Source organism: Periophthalmus magnuspinnatus, chromosome 10 (assembly GCF_009829125.3).
Source record: "Periophthalmus magnuspinnatus isolate fPerMag1 chromosome 10, fPerMag1.2.pri, whole genome shotgun sequence".
NCBI lineage: Eukaryota > Metazoa > Chordata > Actinopteri > Gobiiformes > Gobiidae > Periophthalmus > Periophthalmus magnuspinnatus.
Genome location: NC_047135.1, coordinates 33,404,404 through 33,428,894, shown reverse-complemented (window position 1 = coordinate 33,428,894; position 24,491 = coordinate 33,404,404). Strand labels below are relative to the sequence as shown.

The 24,491-nt window shown below is 41.3% G+C and overlaps 1 protein-coding gene across 1 annotated transcript; it reads left to right on the top strand.

Moving 5' to 3' along the window:
* The first annotated feature begins 8,010 nt into the window (after positions 1–8,010).
* LOC117377992 (neuronal acetylcholine receptor subunit beta-2-like) lies at positions 8,011–17,736 on the top strand. The gene is made up of 6 exons (XM_033974531.2): positions 8,011–8,062; positions 13,347–13,492; positions 13,570–13,614; positions 13,690–13,799; positions 15,689–16,661; positions 17,368–17,736. The coding sequence occupies exons 1-6, from the start codon at positions 8,011–8,013 to the stop codon at positions 17,527–17,529; spliced, it is 1,488 nt and encodes a 495-aa protein (XP_033830422.2). The 3' UTR covers positions 17,530–17,736.
* The last annotated feature ends 6,755 nt before the right edge of the window (positions 17,737–24,491 follow it).

Here is a 24,491-nt window from a genome sequence, read left to right as displayed (position 1 = left end):
GCCCCCCCCAGAATAGTCACATAGTGCACCTTTAATGTCCTGAATGTGTGTGTCACCATGCGTCTGTTTTCTTATATGAGCCAAGCTGCTCTGTGTGTAATATTTATTTCAGGGGGTTTTCCCTTCTGTGGCGTGCTGGCTGCTGAAGCTGTGTCATCCTGCTCTGAGCTGTCAGGGCCCATCACTGTCACAGAGGGGTGTGAGGGGTGACAGACAGAGGGAGAGGGAGAGAGAGACAGAGAGAGCGACACGAGAATGACACAGTGACAGAGAGTGGCCTGAGCAGCACTCTGGGACCCCCCTCACCACCTCCAGGCCTCTACACTGACACACTGAGCCGAGGAGGACAGGCTCGCTCAAGGGGAGACAGCACCACACGTATATGATACACTGTACACACTGTATAGGGACACCAGGGGATCCCAGGGGCCTTTCACTCTTCCTCCTTCTGTTTGAGCGAACAACTCTTATGTAACAAGAAGAGGAATATATAATGTATCCATCCAGTGTAGGCCTAAAGCCAAAAACCAAGTCAGTCTATGTTTTTCTATTTTAATTGCTGATTTTTTTCTTACATTTGATTAAAAGCTGAGCCAGACGAGAGAGTTCAGTGTTCTTCACCACACACAGCTGTTTTTATAAATCATTTTAGTAACGCTGTGGTTCTGGTCTTTGGTTGAACTGATTTAGGCTCTAATGATATTTTATATGGGGTGAAAAAGAGGAGCACATCTGTCCTCAGTCAACCAGGTTAGTTTTTATATCTGGCCATCGCCTGGAGTCAAAATGTCCTTTTGCAGACAGCAGCCCACCCTCAGAGCAAAAATGCATTAGAAACCCGGGGGAATAAAAAGAGTGTTTGCTGTACATTTCAGTTTCCATGTGATATGTTTGTGTTTCTCAATGTTTTTTTGTTTTTTTTTGTATCTATACACTTTTGATAATGGCGTTAATTTGTTTTTTTAATGTGTGTTTGAGGTTAACAGGTAGACGTTTTGAGAACTTCATCCCTCCATTGAAAATGTTCATTTAAGTTATAATAAATATATTCTCTGAAGCTTATTGACCTAAAACAGGCTCATAATCTGTCATCAGTGCTCATCCATATGCACTGTCCCCTCTGGGCTGTTCCTCTTTTGTTCTCTCGAGTGCTAATCTCATGAAGTACAAATATTTGCAAGTGTTTCTTAGCTGAAGGTAAGAAGGTTATCAAATCTCATCTGTAGATTTTATTATTATGTCAATGTAAAGAACAGAGGCTCTAATGGTGAGCTGCCTGCGTGAGTGTTCTGGGAAGAGTGTTTCAAGGAGACAAGCTTCATGGAGTTATTATTATTCATGAGCGTTTGTGTGAGACCATATGGAAATGTATGTGACATGTAAGGCTGCCTCTCACTTTCTGCTCGAATAAACGCTTAAATAGACACGAAAGGACCTCGACAACATCAACAGGAGGATTTATGAACGATGGCTGTCCTGTATGAGCCTGTAATCGTAAGAAGAAGTTATTTAGTGATTTTTTTCTGACCTCCGCTATCAAAGAACAGTAACAAGTAACAAGAACTGCTTACTATTTTGGATTGTTTTGGATTGTGACTATATAGAACGACGTGCATGTAAAATGGTATCAGTGGTTCAGAGTTAGTCTGTAAACCATATGACGGCTGCTGTTTGATTGGAAAAGTTGTCTAACTAGTTCGTTACAATGGTGGAATGTAACGAAGTAAAAGTAAAAATTTTAGGTATCTGTACTTTACTTGAGTAGATAAATGAAAACTTTTTTTTACTGTTTTTTCACTACATTTAAGAGTCAGGTATCTGTACGTTCACTACATTTTCGAACAAGACTGAAAAGTAAAAGTATTTTGCATTATCATCTGAGCTCTGCTGAAAACACATGTTTGTAGTTGGTAGTTTGAGCAAACAAAAACACAAATAAAAACAGTTGGGAAAATTTTTTTTTCTGTTTAGCACAATTTAGCACAAATCTTTATCAAAATCACTACATTAGAAGCATTTATTAGAGCTCAAAGTCTCCGCAAAAAAACAACATTTTTACACGGTACTTTAATCCTTTTTCTTAAGTCAATTTTTTCATGTGATACTTCTACTTTCGCTTGAGTATTTTTATGCTCCAGTATCTGTACTTTTACTAAAGTATGTTTAATCTCTCAGTCGTCCAGGTCTAATCCATAGTAAAAGCCAAAGTTAAATCTGTCAACTGGACAAAAAGTTGTAGGAGTGAAGATGTTTCGTTACTCATCCAAGCCCCTTCTTCAGGTCTGGTCAGATTGCTGATAGCTTCTTTAACTCTACTCTCAAACCATTATTTTCTCTGGCGAAGATCTGTACCTCACTATCTTCAGAGGAGTGGTTAGTGTGTTTGAGATGGAGATTTTGAGATGGAGATGTTCAGCTGACTGTGGTCCAGAGGAGCTCTCACTCTGGTGTTGGTACATCCTCTTATGGAGTGTCTGTTTAGTTTCTCCAATGTAACGCTCACTGCACTCTTCACTGCACTGAATGGAGTAGACCACGTTATTTTATTCATGGCTCGGAGCTTTATCCTTTGGGTGAACCAGTTTCTGTCTCAAAGTGTTTGTAAGTTTGAAATAGACAGGAATCTCAAACTGTCTGAAAATTCTCTTAAGTTTTTCAGACACATCCTCTGTGTAAGGAATAGTTCCACCTTTCCTTCTGGGTTCAGATTCCCTGTTGTCCTGTTTTTTTTAGGTCTCTTAGATCTACTGACAGCCAATTTTGGATATCCACAAGCAGAGAGGGCTTTCTCCACGTGTTGTTCCTCCTTCACTTTTCCCTCTGTGTTTCTGGGAACCACTTGAGCTCTGTGTTGTAGAGTACGGATAACTGCAGTACCACATTGGATGGTGTGAATCGAACAGCAGGTATTGGTCAGTGTGTGTGGGTTTCCTGAAGACTTCTACCTGAAGACACTGGTCCTCCCCTATTGTTACTGCACAATCTAAGAAGGCCAGTTTGTTCTCTTTGACCTCTTCCTGTGTGAACTTGGTGTTTAGATCAGTAGTAAAGGCAGTAAAGGTTTCCAGATCTTGAATTTTGATTTTAGTCCAGTTGTTATCCACATATCAATACTAATGTGTGGGTGGAGTGCCTGGAAATGAAGCCAATGCATCCTGTTCAAATTATTCCATATATAATTCAGCCATAATAAGAAAGACCAGTGAGCCCATGACACAACAAAACGTCCTCACTCCTACAACTTTTTGTCCAACTGACAGATTTAACTTTGGCTTTTACTTTTATTTTTGGTTAAGGAACATAAATGACTACTTCTCCCACCACTGTTTACATATGCATCATTTACAAATCTATAGACTATTGTTGGTAGTCCTTTCACTTAGGAGCATGTTGTGTTGTCATATTTATTCTCCCTGACACTGTTCATGGGTTTGAGGCCAGATTATGAGCTGTGTTAAAGAAAAGCTGCAGTAAAGATGACACCAGAGGCTTTATGTGCAGAGGAGCCCTTACTGTAAAAGAGACGCAGTGGTGCATGTCCACACCACCTCATAACACAAGTAATGTAATGCATTTTTAAAATTTTAGATCCCATTGCCTTCGCTTTTGTGCAGATAACATTTGAGCTTGAAAGTACCGTCTGACTGCAGCCCATAAACTATATTATTGTAGGCATTTCTGCAGAGATGGAAGATAACTAGAAGGGATGAAAATGAGAGCAGTCAAAGCAATGGAACGTACTTTCTTGAACTGACAGGAGGGGAAGAACGAAAGCTGAAGGCTATGATGGAACCACAGCGCACTGAGACGAGAAGCTGACAAAGATGTGCGCTGGAAAGTGTTCATGTAATACACGACTAATCTTAAATAAAGACAATCCATCTTAGACTGTCATTTCAAAAGCACTAATGTCCCCAAGTGGATTTATGATCACATTAATGCAGCAGAGAATCAGACAATGTGTTTGACTGTGTGGCCCAGAGGCAGCAACGGAGGAAGAAGAGGCTGATGGAGGTGAGGAAGAGGCTGGTGAAGGTGAGGAAGAGGCTGATGGAGGTGAGGAAGAGGCTGATGGAGGTGAGGAAGAGGCTGGTGATCAGGAAGAGGCTGATGGGGGTGAGGAAGAGGCTGATGGAGGTGAGGAAGAGGCTGGTGAAGATGAGAAAGGCAAGTGAAGATGAGGAAGAGGCTGGTGAAGGTGAGGAAGAGGCTGGTGAAGATGAGGAAGAGGCTGGTGAAGACGAGAAAGAGGCTGGTGAAGATGACGAAGAGGCTGATGGAGGTGAGGAAGAGGCTGGTGAAGAGGAAGAGGCTGATGGAGGTGAGGAAGAGGCTGGTGAAGGTGAGGAAGAGGCTGATGGAGGTGAGGAAGAGGCTGATGGAGGTGAGGAAGAGGCTGGTGAAGAGGAAGAGGCTGATGGAGGTGAGGAAGAGGCTGATGGAGGTGAGGAAGAGGCTGGTGAAGAGGAAGAGGCTGATGGAGGTGAGGAAGAGGCTGATGGAGGTGAGGAAGAGGCTGGTGAAGAGGAAGAGGCTGATGGAGGTGAGGAAGAGGCTGGTGAACAGGAAGAGGCTGATGGAGGTGAGGAAGAGGCTGATGGAGGTGAGGAAGAGGCTGATGGAGGTGAGGAAGATGCTGATGGAATTGAGGAAGAGGCTGGTGAAGAGGAAGAGGCTGATGGAGGTGAGGAAGAGGCTGGTGATCAGGAAGAGGCTGATGGAGGTGAGGAAGAGGCTGGTGAAGAGGAAGAGGCTGGTGAAGAGGAAGAGGCTGATGGAGGTGAGGAAGAGGCTGGTGAAGGTGAGGAAGAGGCTGTTGGAGGTGAGGAAGAGGCTGGTGAAGGTGAGGAAGAGGCTGGTGAAGGTGAGGAAGAGGCTGATGGAGGTGAGGAAGAGGCTGATGGAGGTGAGGAAGCGGCTGGTGAAGGTGAGGAAGAGGCTGATGGAGGTGAGGAAGAGGCTGGTTAAGAGGAAGAGGCTGGTGAAGGTGAGGAAGAGGCTGATGGAGGTGAGGAAGAGGCTGATGGAGGTGAGGAAGCGGCTGGTGAAGATGAGGAAGAGGCTGATGGAGGTGAGGAAGAGGCTGATGGAGGTGAGGAAGAGGCTGGTGAAGAGGAAGAGGCTGATGGAGGTGAGGAAGAGGCTGGTTAAGAGGAAGAGGCTGGTGAAGGTGAGGAAGAGGCTGATGGAGGTGAGGAAGAGGCTGATGGAGGTGAGGAAGCGGCTGGTGAAGATGAGGAAGAGGCTGGTGAAGGTGAGGAAGAGGCTGGTGAAGATGAGGAAGAGGCTGATGGAGGTGAGGAAGAGGCTGGTGAAGATGAGGAAGAGGCTGGTGAAGATGAGAAAGGCAAGTGAAAATGAGGAAGAGGCTGGTGAAGGTGAGGAAGAGGCTGATGGAGGTGAGGAAGAGGCTGATGGAGGTGTGGAAGAGGCTGGTGAAGAGGAAGAGGCTGGTGAAGGTGAGGAAGTGTTAAATAGAATAGAATAGAATAGAATGCATTTATTGTCACTATACACATGTACAACACCACACACATGTACAACACCACACACATGTACAACACCACACACATGTACAACAAGATTAAAAACAACTCACCCTCCAATACAGACAGACATGGGACACTATAACACAATATAACTAAGTTAGTGCCAGACATTAAGACATTTAAAACATTTAAAACACCCCAGACTACAACTCTCAACAAAATTTACAAGTAAATACTGCAGAGTCACATACTGCACTGAACAAGTATTGCACTATATTAGCTATTGCGCTGATAAATATTGCACTGTGTTAAATATTGCACTACATTAAATATTGCACTATATTAAAGAACGTGATAGAATAGATAGAACGTGAGCAGCAGGCTGGGGTCCAAATCATATTTCTTGAGCACCCTCAGGAAGTGTAGTTGCTGCTGAGCCTTCTTGGTGACAGCTGTTATGTTCTCAGTCCAGGATATGTTTTCTGAGATGAGAACACCAAGAAACCGGAAAGTGTGGACCCTCTCCACACTCGCCATTGATGTAGAGGGGAGCGAGGTCTGTGCTGTGCCTCCTGAAGTTGATGATGATTTCCTTGGTTTTCTTGGTATTCAGAGCAAGGTTATTCTCCGAGCACCAAGCAGCCAACTTCAGGAGCTTCTCTCTGTAGGCCGTCTCGTCACCCTTTGAAATGAGCCACGGCTGTATCATCAGCAAACTTTACAAAGAGGTTGCTCTTACTGGCCGGGCTGCAGTCATATGTGTAGAGACAGTACAGGAGGGGGCTCAGCACACAGCCCTGTGGAGAGCCGGTACTCAGCATGCGAGTGTGAGAGAGGTGAGGGCCAAGTCTCACAGTCTGGGGTCTGTTTGTTAAGAAGTCTTTAATCCAGGCGCATGTAGGAAGTAGGAAACATAAAACAAACTTAATACCAAAGCAAATTTTAAGCACAGATGAGATGAGTTTAACAGCCCAGGTCTTTGCTGGATAAAATATAAAGAGGAAACTATATAATAATAATAATAATAATAATAATAATAATAATAATAATAATAATAATAATAATAATAATAATAATAATAATAATAATAATAATAATGTGACATAGCCCATTTTTAACCATACAAAAAAGTGAAAATCTGCACTAAAGTGATAATGGCACTATGGAGAGTTTAAGCTTCAGTTTTAAACAGGAAGTCAATTAACCTGTTTCTTTTATTATGATATTTTTAATCAATGTTGCAGTTTACAATGAACGAAATTTAAAATAACAAATATACAAAAAAACACACAATACAAAAAGCATCATATGTAAGTCAATACAAAGGCCAAACCTGCCTAATATGGCACAATAAGGGAAAAAAACTGAAATCTGAGCGGGGCTACATGCTGTATACCAGTTGTTTCCCAGTTTTTCCACATTGTTCCAGCTCTAAGTGCTGTGATTGGATTTGGCCTCCCTCTGCTGCTCTCTGCTTTTAGGACACACAGATAATGTTCATTAGAAGAGACATCCGGGACTTTGGGAGGAGGGACTCTGAAGTGTGGCAGTAATGTGGAGTGATGGGTACTTAATACAATTTTCTTAAGGAGTTGTGACTAGGGATTACTTTTTGAGAACATAGACTTTGTGCACAAAATAACAAGCAAAAGTTCATATACCTCCTTTGTTTATCTGTGTTTATCCAGACTCCTTTGTTTATCTGTGGTCATATAGACTCTTTTTTTTTTTTTTTTTTTTTTTTTTTTTTTTATCTCTGTTGCCCTAGTTTCCATTTTTGGACCTAAGATAATAACTTGTTTGATCATGACACATAATCACGCCTAGTCTCTGGAGTCCATCTATGTCCCATGAACAAAGAAGTCACTGTTGAGACTTGATTTAGTAAAATGCAGAGGAGCAGCAGTCAAACACCTTATGCAGCCAAAAACAAGCTTAGTCACAAACTTGTTTAGTTCAAAATTTTGAACTTTCTAATCGGCCCAACTTTGCTTTTGCATTTGGCCTTTCTTTGGCCACATTTCAACCAACACTTAAACTGATTGCTTTCAGTGAAAAATTAGGCATCAGTTACGATTAATTTAATGTCACTAAAGCAATTAAGATTTGATTAAAGAGGGAGGAGTTGAGTCTCAGCAGTGTTCCCTGCAGTCACCTTATCGCTCATGTGTGGAGCAGACCAGGCTGGATGATGACGCCCGGTGGGGCCGCGCACGGGGCGGGCAGGGCCATGTCAGGACCGGGCTGCTTAAATCTTTTATCCAGAGAATGGCTGCATCTGCGATACCCGGACCGGTTTGTCATTCTCTGTTAGAGTAAGAGTTGTTTCCCTGTGTCATTCATCCAAAGCGCGTTTACGCACGTGCTGCGCCGGAGCAGCGGGACAGTCCGTCAGAGGTGCTTCATGTCTCGACTGGAGCTGCCCCGTGGAGTGACAGCGCGGTAATCAAAGGCTCTTCTCACTTTTACTCCACAAAGAAACGGCAAGTTTACGCGCGCGTGGCGCACTGGAGGAGACGACATGGGAGCCCCGCTGAACGCCATCCTGACTCTTGTGATACTCACCGTGACAAGTAAGTAAGATGGACAGAGCCCAGTTTAGATCTGCGTAGCCTACATGTAATAGTTCTGTATTTTAAAACAGGCACATGTCTTATGATCCCGAGAAAGTGGCGCATACAGACTGCAGTTAACCACATGCATTATTTAGCCCACTCGTGGCCGTGGATAAGTAAGTGTCACATGAAAATCAGATTTGATTCAGATGGAGTGTGACTGACACCTTACGTGTTAAGGAAAACGCGCCAGAGACGTGCACGTGATATCTCAACACGCCTCAATTAACGCACTTGGCCCTTTACACTATTACACTTCCACAGAGCCACACTGAGAACAGCTCCAGGTGTGGGGTATGATAGGACTCACTGCAGCCTGTCTGCTTGTTGCTTCCACTAAAATAAACCAAAATAAAATAATGCGTCCAGGATTCCCTGAGGCTTATTTAGCCTAATTTAATCTTAGGCCACAATCACTGGATGGTCCAGTGGCCAAAAGCTTGTAACCACGCCAGTCAGTGCGTTCTATATTTAGAGGCTTTGAGATGCTCATTCGTAAACGACACATCTTCACAGCACAAACATGTGCTGTCCTTTAGTCTTCATGTTTTTGTTTAAGTAACTAAACATTTAATAAGGAATGTTGACAGTCTGTCAATGTAAGAGCTGTAATCACTCTGGGAGTTCAAACTTCTTCAGACAGCTCTGCTCCGGTTCTGTGTAGCCCCTAGTGGCCCCTAGACATTATGCACATTCAAAATCATTTCCTGGACTCAAATTCAGCCGTTGTTTGCCACAAGCCGTTTCCCAAAATGCATATATATGTATTTATGCATGAGTCTAGTCTTTTAGCAAAGTCTTAGTCACTGCTTTATGTTTGGAAAATGGAGGAATGCAAAAGTAGATAAAAAGAAACTATGATGTTTTCTGTGGATTTTCCACATGTCCCAGTGCACTCTGTAATGATTTGAACATTGATTATGAGAAGGATTTCCTTAACTCAAGTCTGTCCTTCAACCCAGGTTTGGGGCTGACACAATTTGAATCCAGTGACTTGTGGGTAGAATACAATGAATGGATGTAGCAAATATTGTAAAAAACAAAACAAAAACAGACAAACAAACAAACAACCAAAAAAAAAAAAAAAAAAAAAAAAAAAAAAAAAAAAAAAAAAAAAAAACACTAGGCAGCTGAAAAGTCCAGTTCACATCTTTGCCAGCTCTAACAAACCAGGGCAAACCCTTAGACAGACCCAAAAGCTTTGGCCTCCAGAAGGCCACTACAGATGGCAAAGTCTTGAAATATTAACTTCCTGAACCTCTCCAGGCTAAAAATGAAGCTTGTGGATGCGTAATCTATGTCTTTTTGTGTGTGGCGATACGGATGCCCTAGATAACAGTTTGATCCAGGGTTAGGCCCTAGATAACATAAGTGATGCCCTCTGCTTTAGTCTGATCCTTAAAGATTTGACTGTATGTAACTTCATGAGAGTGTACATTTAAATATCAGATGTATCGATTTATAGATGAGAAATATTTCCTTTATTGTGTTTCTCTTATTTTGCTCGTGAGATGATGCCGTTTTTATTTTAGTGGTAATAAATTATTGAGGTGCAGAAAGTGCAGTGAGGCGCACAGGAGAAAGGAGAGAGTGTGCTACATGTGTGATGAGCTCTGCTCCAGTCTCTCCAATGCCCCGCACCCATCAAGAATACACTCTGATTCTACCTCTGTGTCAGCATAAGACAGTCCCTCTTTGGCACACATCTGGGCCAGAGTATCTGTCATTACTCTGATTACACAGTGTTTCCAGGGTGGTTGAAAAAGTATAAACAAAGTGACTCACTACCTTTTACCAGGAGCCAGTGAGCTGCTCCGCTCCCAAAGCTGCTTCAGTGATTAAAAGGCATGATTCAAATTTAAAAGGCAATCGTTTGTAAATCAGCCTTCTTCATAGATTTAAAGGACCAAAGCTGAATGGGTATTAACACCAGAGATGTTTTAAAGGATGGTAAAGTGATGGTATTTTCATATCTTAGTGATCCAGTCGAATCAAAATGTAAATTATTTGCAAAGTGTATGCAAAATCAAGTCGTGAGAATTTAACCATATTATAATGTTTCTTTTCTGTCTGTCTTCTTCTCAAGCGCTGAGCACACTCAGTTTAGATGGTGTCATGTAGTGGTACTCTCTTTTCTTATAAAGTGCTCCTCTGTGTGTTTGAGGTCCATACGCTCAATGTTTTACAATTATTCCAATTAATGACTTTAGTAATGAGCTCTCTGTGGACAATAACACAATGGCAATGTGGCTAAACATTTTGGGGGAAATCTTCATAAATGGATTTATGTTTAAATTGAGATCTTTTCTATGAAACCAAAACAAAGATTGTCGTGTTTATGGTGCATAGTGTAATGTTTTTCCATAGATGTTTCAATCTCTTTGTATTCTCCACAATTTGAGGTCAACTTACAGCAAACAAAACCCTTGGAAGTCTTAAATCTTCACATCTGGTTTGTCCAATGTCATTTCTATGTCCTTATCAAATGAATAAATAAATATGAATTGAACACAAGCAGAAAGCACATGTATTTAGAAGAATATTTAGCTTTATTTTGTGGCTGGAGGGTGTTGTTCTTAGAAGAGTTCAGGTTGTGTGTGTCGTAAGCGAGCCATGAGCAGCTCCACTTGCTCTGACTCCTGCTCAGCCTCGGGTGGATTGTCCATATTTGTGACTTCATCTGGTGCCTGCGTTCCCGGGGCTCTGCTCACTCTGTTGACTCCTGAGTTGTGAGGGGGAAAACTGAGGGATTTGACTAGGCATGTCATGGCCTCAGTAACAAATGCGTTCACCTGTTTTGTAGGGAATATATCAATGGCAGCTGTCTTAGGTTTGATAACATGTGAAAAAGTACGAGGCACCGAGTTAGGCTCCAGTGGTGCTGCCTGCCGCTCGCTCTCAGCCTGCTGGCAGTATTTGCTGTAGACTCTGTCGGTGAGTAGTGATGCAAACAGGGAGAGTTTGCTTTTGCTAATGACTTGAGCATCCTCCAAACTTCCTGCTACTGTATCTGTCTGTGTGAAAAATCGAAGTAATATGACATTTATATTGTTTTTCAAATCCAGAGCTTTTTCTTGCAGACTCTCCTCTGACACTTTGACTTTACGAGCTGTTTGTGGCTGACACAGCTCATGTGCACTGTGTATCACTGTGTCCAGCAGCTCCAAGGCCACAGCATGCACTTTGCTTTGTGAGCAGCGCCGCCTTTCAGAGTCATGTGAAAGCCGGGCATAGTTTCTCTGAAGGAGCTCTTCCAGCGCATCCCGACTGGTCTTCTGAAATTCCTCATGGGAGAGTTGATGGGTCATATCCTGCGGATGCACAATCAGATGACTGCCCTTTTGATCATTCTTAAAACAAGCCTTTAATCTGTGGGTGCAACTCCAAAACTTTCTGTCAATGTAAAGACAAAAGAAGCAGTCTTCCACCAGAGGGTCATAGCCACTGTCAGACTCCACTGAGTCAAAGGCCTGCTGGTCTTTCAGATCTTTTGCAGTTTCTTCTTGCACATGATCTGTGAAGTAGCTGATTGTGGAGGTCAGAGCACGTAGTACTTTCTCAGCATCTCTCTCTTCCTTTGGTCTAAGTTTCAAACTGTCCTGGTTCAAATCAAGACTTGAAGTTACGATGCTCATCACCTCCACTGCACATGTCTCCACAAAGTCCACATCCCACTTCAGAGGGCTGACAGATTTCACAGTCTTGCTCAAATTAACAGATCTGCAAAATCAACATTATGTTAGACAGTTTACAACCAACAACAAGACAACAAGACAACAAACATCAAACAGTGTACCTGCTTTTGTCCTGGGGCTGCTGATGGGACAGGACGGTGGGGACCAGCATCAGCACCAGGTCACTCATGACCTCAAATGTTTTCTTTGTGATGTGAGTCAAGTGGGCCTCTGTCAGCTGTGAACACATGAACACATTTTAAACACTTTATATTCTGTTTTAGGTTAGTCTGCTGTTGGGTTAATTTCAGACACTATGCATTTTTAGTATTAAACTATAACATTCATAGATTATGTTACGTTTTCATCGTAAACAGTAACATTGTTCTGAAATGGCTTAATCATAGACACAGGGATATTGACTTCCTGTTCTAAACTGCAGGCCCCACCTCATGCATGTCTTTATTTTTTTTAAATAGTAGGGAGGCAGGTGAAAACAAGAATTCTCTGAGCACTCCAGCCTTAAATGTACGACAGTACAGTGAAAACATAATTCTATTTGCTAACTTACAACATACATGATGTGCTGTGGTGGTAACGAGTCATCAGAAGTGTCGAGAAAAGTTTGGAAAGCACTGGTTTAAGAGATGAGTTTGTTTTTCACTATGAGTGAATTCACTGTGATCCATAAGGAGGTGAAGTGAGCCCTGATGAGGCCTGATCAAGTTAAACTCAAGTTGACTCACCTCTCGGTTCGGTCTCTCCCGTAAGTCTTGCCAGTCCTGGTTGAGCAGGCTTTTGACAAAATGGGCCACCGAGTCGTGGTCAGATCCATGTGGGCGCTCTGTCTGGCGGGCCGAGAGCACATCCTCTGCTATCACCTGTAGAGCTGCTGCCCGGTCCATGTTAGCGGCTGAAGGCCTGAGCGAGTCCTTGGTCGTTTGTAGCATAGGCAGTTGAGCAGCTTTTTAAAATGACAACATTTAAATAATGCTTTGCTCACAGACAAATATTCTGAACAACTTTATTTACATACAAATACATAGAATCCAGAGGCATACATTTCCATGGTTACCTGACATCCAGCCCAGTACCCATACTTTGACTTTGAAGCACTGAAGCTCATGCTGAAGCACACAAAGTACACACAAAGTTTCACATGGATACACAATGATCAAATATGACTTGGTTAATTGAAAAATCACATGTATTTCAATTTTATATATATTGCCAATGAATGTTTCTACTGTTTCCATTTATCTTTTAACATGCAAAAACATAGGCCTGATAGTTTTTTTAATAGTTCAGAGAGTAGGCACTGGCACCTTCTTCAAATGAAAAATGAAGAGTGGCTTTTGAATGAGGAGACCTGACTATATGCCAACTACATGCCCATTGCCACAGTGCCAGCTCTTCTCTGTGCACCAGGTGTCTCATAACCAAGGTTAAATTATGACAGAAAGCTGGGACTTCACATTTTCAACAGTTCAACAACTTGTTTTTCTCACCTGCAGGTTAACGTCTATCTGGATTCCTCATAGACTGTGTTATTGTTGCATTGTTTCCAGCTGTCCTGTGTGCCGATGTGGAGGAGAGGCTGGTCAGTCACCTTTTGTCCCCAGATCGGTACAACAAGCTGATCAGACCAGCTGTCAACACCAGCCAACAGGTCACCATCAACATCCAGGTGTCTCTGGCTCAGCTCATCAATGTGGTTAGTGTAATTTCAAAAATACGCCACAGCCCACAAGTGAAATCTGAAAATATGTTGTTTTTTCCCCTTTTTTTCAGAATGAGAGAGAGCAGATCATGACTACAAACTGTTGGCTCTCACAGGTAGTCACATTTTATGCAATCTTTATATAGACCTGGTGAACTATGATCACTAAAAATGTTTGTGTTGATTTAAAGGTTTGGAACGACTACAGATTAATGTGGGATCCAGAAGAGTATGAAGGAATCAAGAAAATACGCCTCCCATCGCAGCACATTTGGCTCCCTGACATCGTCCTTTACAACAAGTAAGTTATTGACAATCTTGTGTAGTTTTAATGCACATAAGCTGGTAATATAGTCACTCATTTATGTAAAATGTTTGAGGGTTAAAATTTATACAGAAAAATATATTTACAAGTTGAATCAGAGCATGCCAATCAAGGTGAAAGCAGCGCCTCTGTTAAGTGTAAAGTCTGAGAGCAGCCATCCCTCAAAGACTCCCAGACTCCTTCACCTCAGTCACTTCCTCTAGCTCCTCCGATGGGACCTTAAGGCGTTTCCAGGCCAGCTGAGAAATATCCCTTCTGGGTCTTCCTCGGGCCTCCTCCCGGCAGGACATGGCTGGAACACCTCCCCAGTGAGGCGTTCAGGAGGCATCGGGAACAGATGCCTGAGCGACCTTAGCTGGCTCCTCTTGACATGGAGGAGCAGTGACTGTACTCTGAGCTCCGTCCATGTGACTCCCCCTCCCTCAAAATGTACATCAGAAAATTCCACTTAAGTCAGTTATCAGTTTGATGTTGTGCTTACTGTCTTTATAATATCTTAAGTCAGTGATAAAGTCTGAATTAAGCATTGATTTACATTAAAATTTCCTTGTACCTTTCTTTGTTTTTGATTGGATAATTGACTATTTGAAACTATAGGATGAGCAGTGTCTGGCTTCCTGTCAGCAGTACATTTATGGCATCCTCATAGGCATTAAACTCACTGGTCCCGGGCCAGCTAAAGATCCCATTAAAAGCATGACGAGGAAAAGGAGAAGAGGTGTAATGATGTGAACTGATCAGCAGTTCTACATGACTCGTGTCAGGTCAGTGGCCTGCAGCGGGGAAGTACCAGAGGTTTCCGTAAGCAGGTGCGAGCGCTGCATTTTTAATTAGTCTGCATATTCATACAGCCAAAAGCATTAGAGGCCTGTGTGATGCTTGGATTCCTGACCTTCTTTATAATTGATAGAGCACTTATCTATAATGCATCAGCTGCAGTCCTGCTGAGAGGAAAAGGTGGTCTCAGCAGATTTAAGATGTGGTTCAACTTTACCCAAGGGACCAAGAATTAAACAAATATCAGGAGTTACAAGTGTTTGCTATTGTTCTGATTTTCTACTGGCTCCTTTGACTCTCTCATTAGTTTTCATTACACTTTTGATGTTTACCCAGAATAACCTACCCGGGAATCTGAGGCAGAGGTGACAATGAAATAATAATAGATTGATAGTGCCCTCACATCCAGAGCACTTCACAGTGGTTCATTATTCATTCACACCTTTCTATACATTTTAATATCTTCTTATTACAGCAGACCTATTGTGCTTGTGTCTGCTGTATAACTCTAATCTAATGATAATAATCTAATGACACACCTGTGGATCATGATGTTATAATTTGGACATTTTAAATCACAATATTCATCTAAAATTACTTAATAAAAGAAACACGTCCACTGACTTCCACATTAGAAAGCAGTGGTGCCCAATGGGAGCTGACGTCGCCCTAAACGTCATCACAACAAAACGCTGACACTTCTAATGGATAGCTGCAGATCACACTAGCGAGAAGCAGATTTTTTTTTTCATTTGTACCAAAATGACAGCACAGCACTGCCAAATCCTACGCATATCACCAATTAAGAAAATAAAAAAAAGGACGAAGTAAGTACAGATCAGTGAGCATATGCTAGTGGCGGTAAAAACGGGGGCTGATCGGCAATATGGCGTCCTCAAACAGGCATAAATGACTCCAAATGCAACTTTGGGTGAGTAAATCATGAGGGGAAACAACTGCAACATGGTTAAAAACTCTAAAAAGCCAATTTTGCATAATAGGTCTGATTTAACACTAATCTTTACTTGAGAAGTTACTCGTATCTGTATATTGCCTTATTTAATTGCTTTATACGTATGTTTTCTCAGTGCTGATGGAACCTATGAAGTGTCCTTCTATTCCAACGCCGTCGTCTCTAACAACGGGGAAGTAGCATGGCTTCCCCCTGCCATCTACAAGTCGGCCTGCAAGATCGAAGTACGAGATTTCCCATTCGACCAACAGAACTGCACCCTCAAGTTCCGCTCCTGGACTTACGACCACACAGAAATCGACCTTATTTTGCTCAGCGACTATGCCAGCCGCGATGACTTCAAACCCAGCGGAGAGTGGGATATAGTTTCACTGCCTGGACGCAAGAACGAAGACCCGGACGACATTCGCTATCTGGATATCACCTATGATTTTGTGATCAAGAGGAAACCGTTGTTTTACACCATTAACCTGATCATCCCTTGCATTCTCATAACATCCTTGGCGATTTTGGTGTTCTACCTCCCGTCGGACTGTGGGGAGAAGATGACTCTGTGTATTTCGGTCCTTCTGGCACTTACTGTGTTCTTGCTTCTGATTTCAAAAATAGTCCCGCCCACATCGCTTGCAGTGCCTCTGATCGGGAAGTATCTCATGTTTACAATGGTTTTGGTCACGTTCTCTATTGTCACTAGTGTGTGTGTGCTCAATGTCCACCACCGCTCTCCCAGCACACACACCATGCCTCCTTGGGTCAAACGCATCTTCCTGCACCGCCTCCCTTCGTTCCTGTTCATGCGGAGACCTGGAAGTTCCAACATCCGAGAGAAATTCCGGAAAAAGCACCAGCACCGGTCCTATACAGATAAAAAGCTGGACAGAAGTTGCCCCTCTCCGATTGCGGGCTCTTCCTCTTCGTTTTATGTCAATGAGGAGTCAGCCAAGCACTACGGATGGAAGGGTGGTCTGTCGGAGAACACGGAGTTCAGAAAGAGACTGACCCTTAAGAGTAATATAGACGTGGAGGACGCTGTGGATGGAGTGAGGTACATCGCAGAGAAGATGAAAAGTGAGGATGATGATGAGGGGGTATGTATTTGCCAATAGTTCCATGATACAAGATGCCATACGTACAAGTAGAAAGAACTCATATCAAAATGTGGTGGTGTATCATAAAATTCTGGGTCCTACAGACAGTTTTTTGCCCCAATCCCAAGCACACAACAATCCATGGGTTTCGGAATAATGCAAAAATAATAGCAATTAACAATTTTAAACAAATCATTATCACTCCACCTTTTGAATGGGAAAAAAGTCCTTGAAATGTTGGATATAATAAGTTCAGTTAACAGTTTTTATTTTTGACTTTTACTATGGATCAGACCTGGACAACTGAGGGATTACACAGATATAACAAGATACTTAAATCTTACTTCCTAATATACTTGTGTATCATGTAACGTGATCAGGGGAATTGCCAGGGGGACAAAAGGGTCTGTTGTCCAGGGCATGAACTTTAGTTACTTTAGTTCTTAGTTTGCATCTGTAATGAGTGATAGAAATGATTAATTCAATATTTTACAGCTTAAATATTACTATTAAATAACCAAAAATCTCCCAGTAGTGCAGAGAAAATGTGCAAATAATAAATACTGACCTCAAAAATTATTCGGTGATCGCTCAAATCAGCTGTGATAGAACCTCTTGAATCCTGACAGGTTTTTGTTGAAAAAAAAAGTCTGTATCTGTTGTGTTATATTATGTGGGTAACTTTACGTATGTGTCTTTTCTGTAGATCATTGAAGACTGGAAGTACGTTGCCATGGTAATTGACCGTCTCTTCTTGTGGATCTTCGTCCTGGTGTGTGTGATCGGGACCATGGGCCTCTTCATGCAGCCCCTGTTCCAGAGTTACAACACTCCCATAGTTGAGGACATGGAGCAGAGCGGACCATAACATTTACCCTAGAGTTGACCCTGAAGCTAACAGCCCTGCAGACACTGAGCAAAGACACACTAGAGCTATCCTGTATGTTCGCCTCAAAACACTGTCTGTCTGGGACATTTTGCACTTTAGCCCCTGCCCTGTGCTGTTGTTGTATTCAGCCTTAGGCCTTTTTCTTTTGCAGTGCTGATACCACACCGGGACAGATTTTTAAGACAAACTGACTGCAATATAATGTCTTCCACTGTCCCAAAGAATCAAACGGCCAAATGTGATTTCTGTTTACTTTTCATCATTTTGTATCATTTCATTTAACAAACGGGGCATTTTTGACGTTTTGAGTGGCTTCGTCTCCACACTATTAGCATGCATAAACACTGTGATTTGTTTTCATTGTCATCCCTAGTACTTTTATTTTCAAAAATGTCATTCTTGGGCCTAATCTCGATCACTTCTGAAGCTCCTAATCGCTTGCAAATATGTCTGTCTACTATCCTTTTCAAATAGCACATGTGTAAAATAAATCCGCCTTGAGAAAAGCAGCATCCAAAAATACATTTGTCTGATCCTAAGACTGAAGCCTGCCATATTGTGCTTAGACTATAAAAAAGTTACTATGTATTACCTTCACTTTTACACAACTATTTACCGCACTCATATAACAGACAGTGTCTAAACTATGGGAAATAATACTAAAAGTCTTCACATTGTATCTCGTTCTATCTGCTGCCCCCTTCGCTTTCCGTCAGCTCAATCCTTTCTCGGCCAATCATCGCTCTTCTATCTACATTTTAAGTTCCACGTGGGTTTTTTCTGATTTGTGCAACACGGATTTTGTGCCATCACTACCTCATCGGCTGAAGCGAACACTCTCCTCTCGTCTCCCGTCCTCTGCTACACGACAGCACATATTCAAAGTAAACATTTACCATTTAAGCTGCTGTTTTTTGGGCTCATTCGATCCAAAGGTCTATTATGTGAATCCTGTACTGCATTTTTTGTATTCATGTCACACCTTGAATATTATCCGTAGTTAAATAACAACAGAGAAGACTTGTGCCTGTTTTTGTGTGGCTCAACCTAGTACCAGATATAATGTTGCCTATGCCCGTTTTGGCTTTTGACTGAAAAAAATATTGTTTGTGATTTACAATGCTATGACATCACATGAACATAACAACAACTCGTGTATGACTTTCAGATAGTGTTTGTGTCTCTCAGGAGAGGACTCTGTGAAATGCTTGTTTCCATTTCCACTGTGTGTTTTCTGAAACGTGAGCCAAGATTATAGTGTTCTAATGCACTCTCCTGTCCGAGCCATGTCCAGCTGAAGTAATGTGGTAATCCCATCATCATGATCTCTGAGTGGGTCGAGTGAACGCATTTTCCTCTTGTCATAATCTTCTGTGTGTGTGTTGTACATGACATTTTAAGGGAAGTGGCTGTGATGAGACCTGATGACCTTATATGGATCAATAAAGGAAGCAACGTGAAGAACTGCTTTAATATATTTGTGTACAGTACTTTCTTTCTCAGCTTTAAAAGTTCTGGTTTCTTCTACCACAAAATGCACATGCTATTTTAGATTTATGTTGTTTACTGCAGATCTAAAATCAGTAATTTCTAAATGTCACTGATTATCTTGGGTCTAGAGCAGTGGTGGAACATAAGTAAAAGTAGTAAAGTACTGCATTTAAGTATACATTTTACATATCTGTGCTTTACTTAAGTAGATTTTACAGTGGATGCTTTTTACTTTTCCTTCTCTACATTTGAGAGCAGTATCTGTACTTTCTACTCCACTACATTTTGGAACAGGACTGAAAAGTAAAAGTTTTTTTATTTTATTTTTTGAGACAGAAAAGGCTGAGGGATGGGGCTGGGGGAACAAAAATATACAAATAAAAACAGCGAGTTTCTGTTTAACAAAAGTCTGCAAAAATCTGTATCAGAATCACTACATTTGAAGCTTTAAAAGACATCAAAATATGCGCAAAACACTTTTACTTTTACTCTAAGTACATTTTTAAACAGGCACTTTAACACTTTTACTTAAGTAGATTTTCATGTAATACTTTTACTTGACTAATTTTTGTGCTTTGGTGTATCTACTTTTACTTAAGTAACAAAACTGCGTATTTCTTGTAGTTTGTAGCAGTTTTCCAACTTTCGAGGATAAAATCAGTGTATTTTTTACGTTAAATAGCAATTATTAAACATCTACATTGTTTAAGTTCAGGAAATTAATATTCAAAACATTTTTAATAAGACAAAATCAAACTGTAAAATCATGACTGGGGAGAATCTTGATTTTTTTCTCATGCCGTCCAGCCGTATGATCCTTCCAGCCCTGACAAAGCAGAGTCATAATCTCCCAGCAGTCACAGCTCACGCCGGTCTCTCACACTGGTAAATGCGTGTACAGTAATCCTACAGATATACTGACATCCATTAAATTGGGCCCGGGTTCTGTAATTATGGCTCGTGTTGGGAGCCTTCTTGCACTGTGAGGATCTGTGCCTCATAAATTGCTTCTGGACATCTGCATCAATTTCAATTAGCAGAGTAGACACATGAGGCAGAGGGTGATGGAAGCACTAAACAAAATAGGACTGGGAATTGTACTGCTCATGTGGGACTAGGGTGTGTTTAGTTTAGGAAGTGCAGGATGTACTTTAGGAATTGTCAAGGATGAGGATGAGTTTTTAGTTTTAAAGCCATTTTGATGAACATTTACAATTAGAGAGTTCATTTTACAGGCTCAAAAGTCACTCGATGAACTTCAACAATGTAAGAATATTTAAACCATCTCATCTGTAAAGTGTACTGCTCCCAACTTGTTAAGTCTGTGTGTGTCTGCCTGTATTTGAGTGCCTGTGTGCATATGTGTGTAAATGTGTTCTCTTCAAAGTAACACGACTTGGCTTGTGTGTTTGTGTTAGTGCACTTATGTAAGGTGATACTGATGGGCCCATAGAAAGTTTTCAGAGTGGGTTTCTACTGCATTAGAGCACATTCTAAATGGAACAAAATAACATGGTCGTTTAAAAAAAAAGCTTTTGCACATATTACTTTTCATCAGAGACACGTGGGCCTAAACAAACCTCTGTATCAAATTAAACCCAGTGGTGGAACATAACAAGTATTATTAAGTACAGCTGTTTTATTAAGTACACATTTTTAGGTAACTACTTTACTGGAGTAGTGTAGCAAAATGGATACTTTTTACTTTTACTTCACTACATTTGAGAGCATGTATCTGTACTTTCTACTCCACAATATTTTTGAGCAGGGCTGAAAAGTAAAAGTATTTTTCATTATAGTTTGAGATCTGTTGAAAAGGCTGAGGGTTTATTTTTTACACGTTCATAATTTGAGCAAAAATGTACAGATAAAACAGCTAGAAACAAACTTAATTCACTTGTTTCTTTTGAACAAAACTCAGCACAAATCTGTATCGAAATCACTACATTTGAAGAATTATTAGATCTCAAAATCTGTGTGAAATACTTTTACTTTTTACTTTTTCAGTACATTTTTAAACAGGTACTTTTTTTTTTTTCAAGTGATATTTACTTTTGAGTTTTTTTGCTCTAGTATCTGTACTTTTACATCCACTACTGCTAAACCTTAGGCTGCTTCATCCTTTTCACACATTAAAATACAATATTCCATTTCAAGATTTCAATATAAAACGGTTATTTTCCTAATGATATATTTCTATGAAGTATTCTGCAGCAGGTTGTGTTCATTCACAGGCTGCAGGTCTAGTGTTCGCCATTGAGCAGAGGTGGGTAACAAACAGCAGGGTCAAACAGAATAAGAGGAGTTATGATGGAGAGTGACAGAGATGATGGAGTCTGGCCATAAACGTCCAGACAAAAGACTTGTGCAGTCTGTTGGCCGCACTGGAGCAGACAGTAAACACCTCGGATCAATACTCCAGTGGATTCTTCCCTGCAATACAAAGCCCTATAAAAAACTCATTTGAAATCTGCATAAAAACAGCAGTGCGTGGGGTCAAACACAAGTCAAAACAAACATATTTTCTTTCTACAATAAAGAAATCCAAGCAGAAGAACACAGTGTTGAGCGATTATTACTCTTCCATGAAATCTATAGTATTTAATTGGGATGATGATGTAGTGTGAGTTTCCTGTGCTCGTTGTTGTCCTGTGTCTTGTCCATTATCCGTGCCCTGAGCGTCCCCTTTAGGATTTATAACGCACGCTCCCGCTTTGGTGGTCGATATTTGTGAAGTAGGCCACACTGCCCCATTACAGGACGTGCAGCTGCTGTGCAATAGTCACCGGAGTGAGGGGGTGCTCTGGGAGTGTTGAAACCAGAGCTACAGGAGACACAGCAGACCACAAGCCACGGATATAAAAGTGCTCTGAAGTGGGATCAGCCATCGCAGTGATGAGTCCTCTTTGGAGCTGTGCGTCAAGTGCGCACAGGCTCCTCTCGCTGCAGCAAAGAGCCATCTGCTGCACACTAGTGGACATAAGAGACATTACATCAAACTGCTGAGGCGTTTTAAGGCTTTTGGACACTTCAGTATTTACAGCCATGAGCACTGAGCACTGATCAGTATCAATGTGTAAAATATAATACACTTAATTCAGACATTAAATCTTCAACTAATCCTGCTTTTTCAGTTGCAATATTGAGCATATTCCAACAGACACCAGCAAAGAAGTTGGTAGCTGAATATATATTGTTATCCAAATATGTTATTATTGTTTTTGTATCAGTAACACTGCAAAAAAGTAAAGCATTAACAGTGTTCAAGTCTTTTAGAGGTCTTAAAATGCAATTTAATTTATAACAGGTTAAAGCAGAGACTAGACAATGTTTTTAGGATTCCACTCAGTTAATGAAAGCAACACTGCACTAAAGAGAGAGAACAGAGAGGATAATGGTGTTATTTCATACATAAGTATCCATAACATCATAATGGCTGAAGCATGCTCTCTGCAGATAATTGTGGGGAAGAAGTTTAATTATGTGCAAAGGGACTGGATCAAATGAATGTGGTTTGAGGGTTTAATTGGTCACTAGTGACAACGTCTGCAAACCACAACATGACCAGGAAACTGTTGAATAAAGGACATCAGAGACACACCGTGTGTGGCAACACTGTTGAATGAAAACAAAAGGGAATTGAAAAATGTATTGAGGTTTCAATGTGACGCTTGAGAAATGAAATGCCACAGTGAGACACAGAGAAATCTGGTCTCTGAGTTCTTCAGAATCTGCTTTCTCTTTTGAATGACATGGAGCCAGACAAGATTCATCTGATGCCATTTTGTATCAGACACAACCTCTTTAATTATACAAGTTATGGAGCAGACAGAGTGAAACTTAAGCCATGATGTCTCATGTGTGACTGACAGTCAATAGGACGAGACTCTGACCTGCACAAACCAAAGAGAAAGACTTGACATGCTTCATTATAAACAGAAACAGACGAGTATTCTGACCTCTCAAAGGAGATCGAAATTGGTAAACCGTTGTTTTGACAAAATAGTTTCATGTCTGAAACTGTGTCAAATGACACCAATCAAAAATGAATTGTTGCCATGGTGATGTAAATGTGAGTGTTTAAGTAAAGTGGTCAGTGTAGTCCCACTGACACAAACTGAAAGTGAGTTGCCCTTTTCTCTGCTCTGGGCCCTTGAGGTCCCTCTGGTCTATCTGACCATGTGCCCACTGTCATTAGACTCTCATGTGGTGCCATTTCAGAAACAAGTAAAGAAGCTGAGAGACAAGTTTGGTTCCAAAGACATATACATACTGAGTAACCCACCTTTTCCTGATGCACTGGCTCACTGCAGTCTCTGACCTAAAACAATATGAGCCATGACTTTTATCATGGGGAAATAACATTTTGGGGCAGTGAGATAATGTGACAATAAACACCATAATAATAAACACTGTACCACTGTAACACTTTGAAAGCAACTTCATAACGACATGATAAACTGAGCAGGAAATTCACTGTCCCGTTTCAAGTCATTTGACTTGAGGTGATATTTTTCAAGAAAATAAACAACCCACAAATGCACTGAGAGATCTATATCTGTAAATGGAAACTGAGATGAGGCGTCACAGTGGACACAGCTGACCTGCCTGTTAAAAGTGTCCCTGGTAGTGCACGTCAGTTTACTGGGTTAAAATGTACAAATCAATGGACAACATGGGATGTTCTTGAGTACATCCACTGTCTCATGAAATATGAATGTAAAATCAGCAAAAAGCTTTTCCCGTCCATTTGGTCAACATATAGTGAATATTTCTGCTTACTTTGATGTCAGTGTTTAAAACATTTCAAAATAAGAGTGATAACAGAGAAAAACAATATTGTCTTTGCTCCATTTTGAACTGTATTTTAAGCTCAGTGATGAGACCAGTTCACTGTGGAGTGCAGAGTTATCCAGTTCACACATTATCACTTATCAGGCAGTGCTTCTGGCTCTGGCTGTTACAGTCTTTAACAGAAAGCTGCTGCTGCTGCTGATGAGATGTCTGAGCCTTATCTGGCTAATTCACTGTCAGAGAAATGTAGTGAGAGTAAATAAATATTTAATCTAAATTACTGCACCAAGGTACACACCTTCATTTTCTTTCGACTGGATTAATTTTGGTGATACTCTGCAAAGGCCTTTTTGGTTAAACGTTTCTTATGAATGTTTATATAGTTATGTGTTTGTGTATTATAAATCATAATCTAATTTATCGACGCAAAACGTTTCCTCACGCTTCAAAATACTAACACTTTAATCTCGAAACCTCTTGAAAAAACTGCAGGCATCTGGAGCTGTGTGACAGTCTTCAAAACTTCCTGTGCCGTGCGTCATGGACGTGAGTCAGGTCCTGGGGTCTCACCTCGGGGGAGTGAGTGGCTGAGAGAGGAGTGAGGTGCGGGGGGAGGAGGGGGAAGTGAAGGAGGCGGTGGATGTGGTGCGCGAGCT

What these genes read in the sequence shown, in the direction of transcription:
- LOC117377992 (XM_033974531.2), top strand. Translation starts at nt 8,011, where the DNA reads ATGGGAGCCCCGCTGAACGCCATCCTGACTCTTGTGATACTCACCGTG. An exon ending in TGGCTCAGCTCATCAATGTG is followed by an intron (nt 13,493 to 13,569) that starts GTTAGTGTAATT and finishes CCTTTTTTTCAG; the next exon opens with AATGAGAGAGAGCAGATCAT. An exon ending in GTGAGGATGATGATGAGGGG is followed by an intron (nt 16,662 to 17,367) that starts GTATGTATTTGC and finishes TCTTTTCTGTAG; the next exon opens with ATCATTGAAGACTGGAAGTA.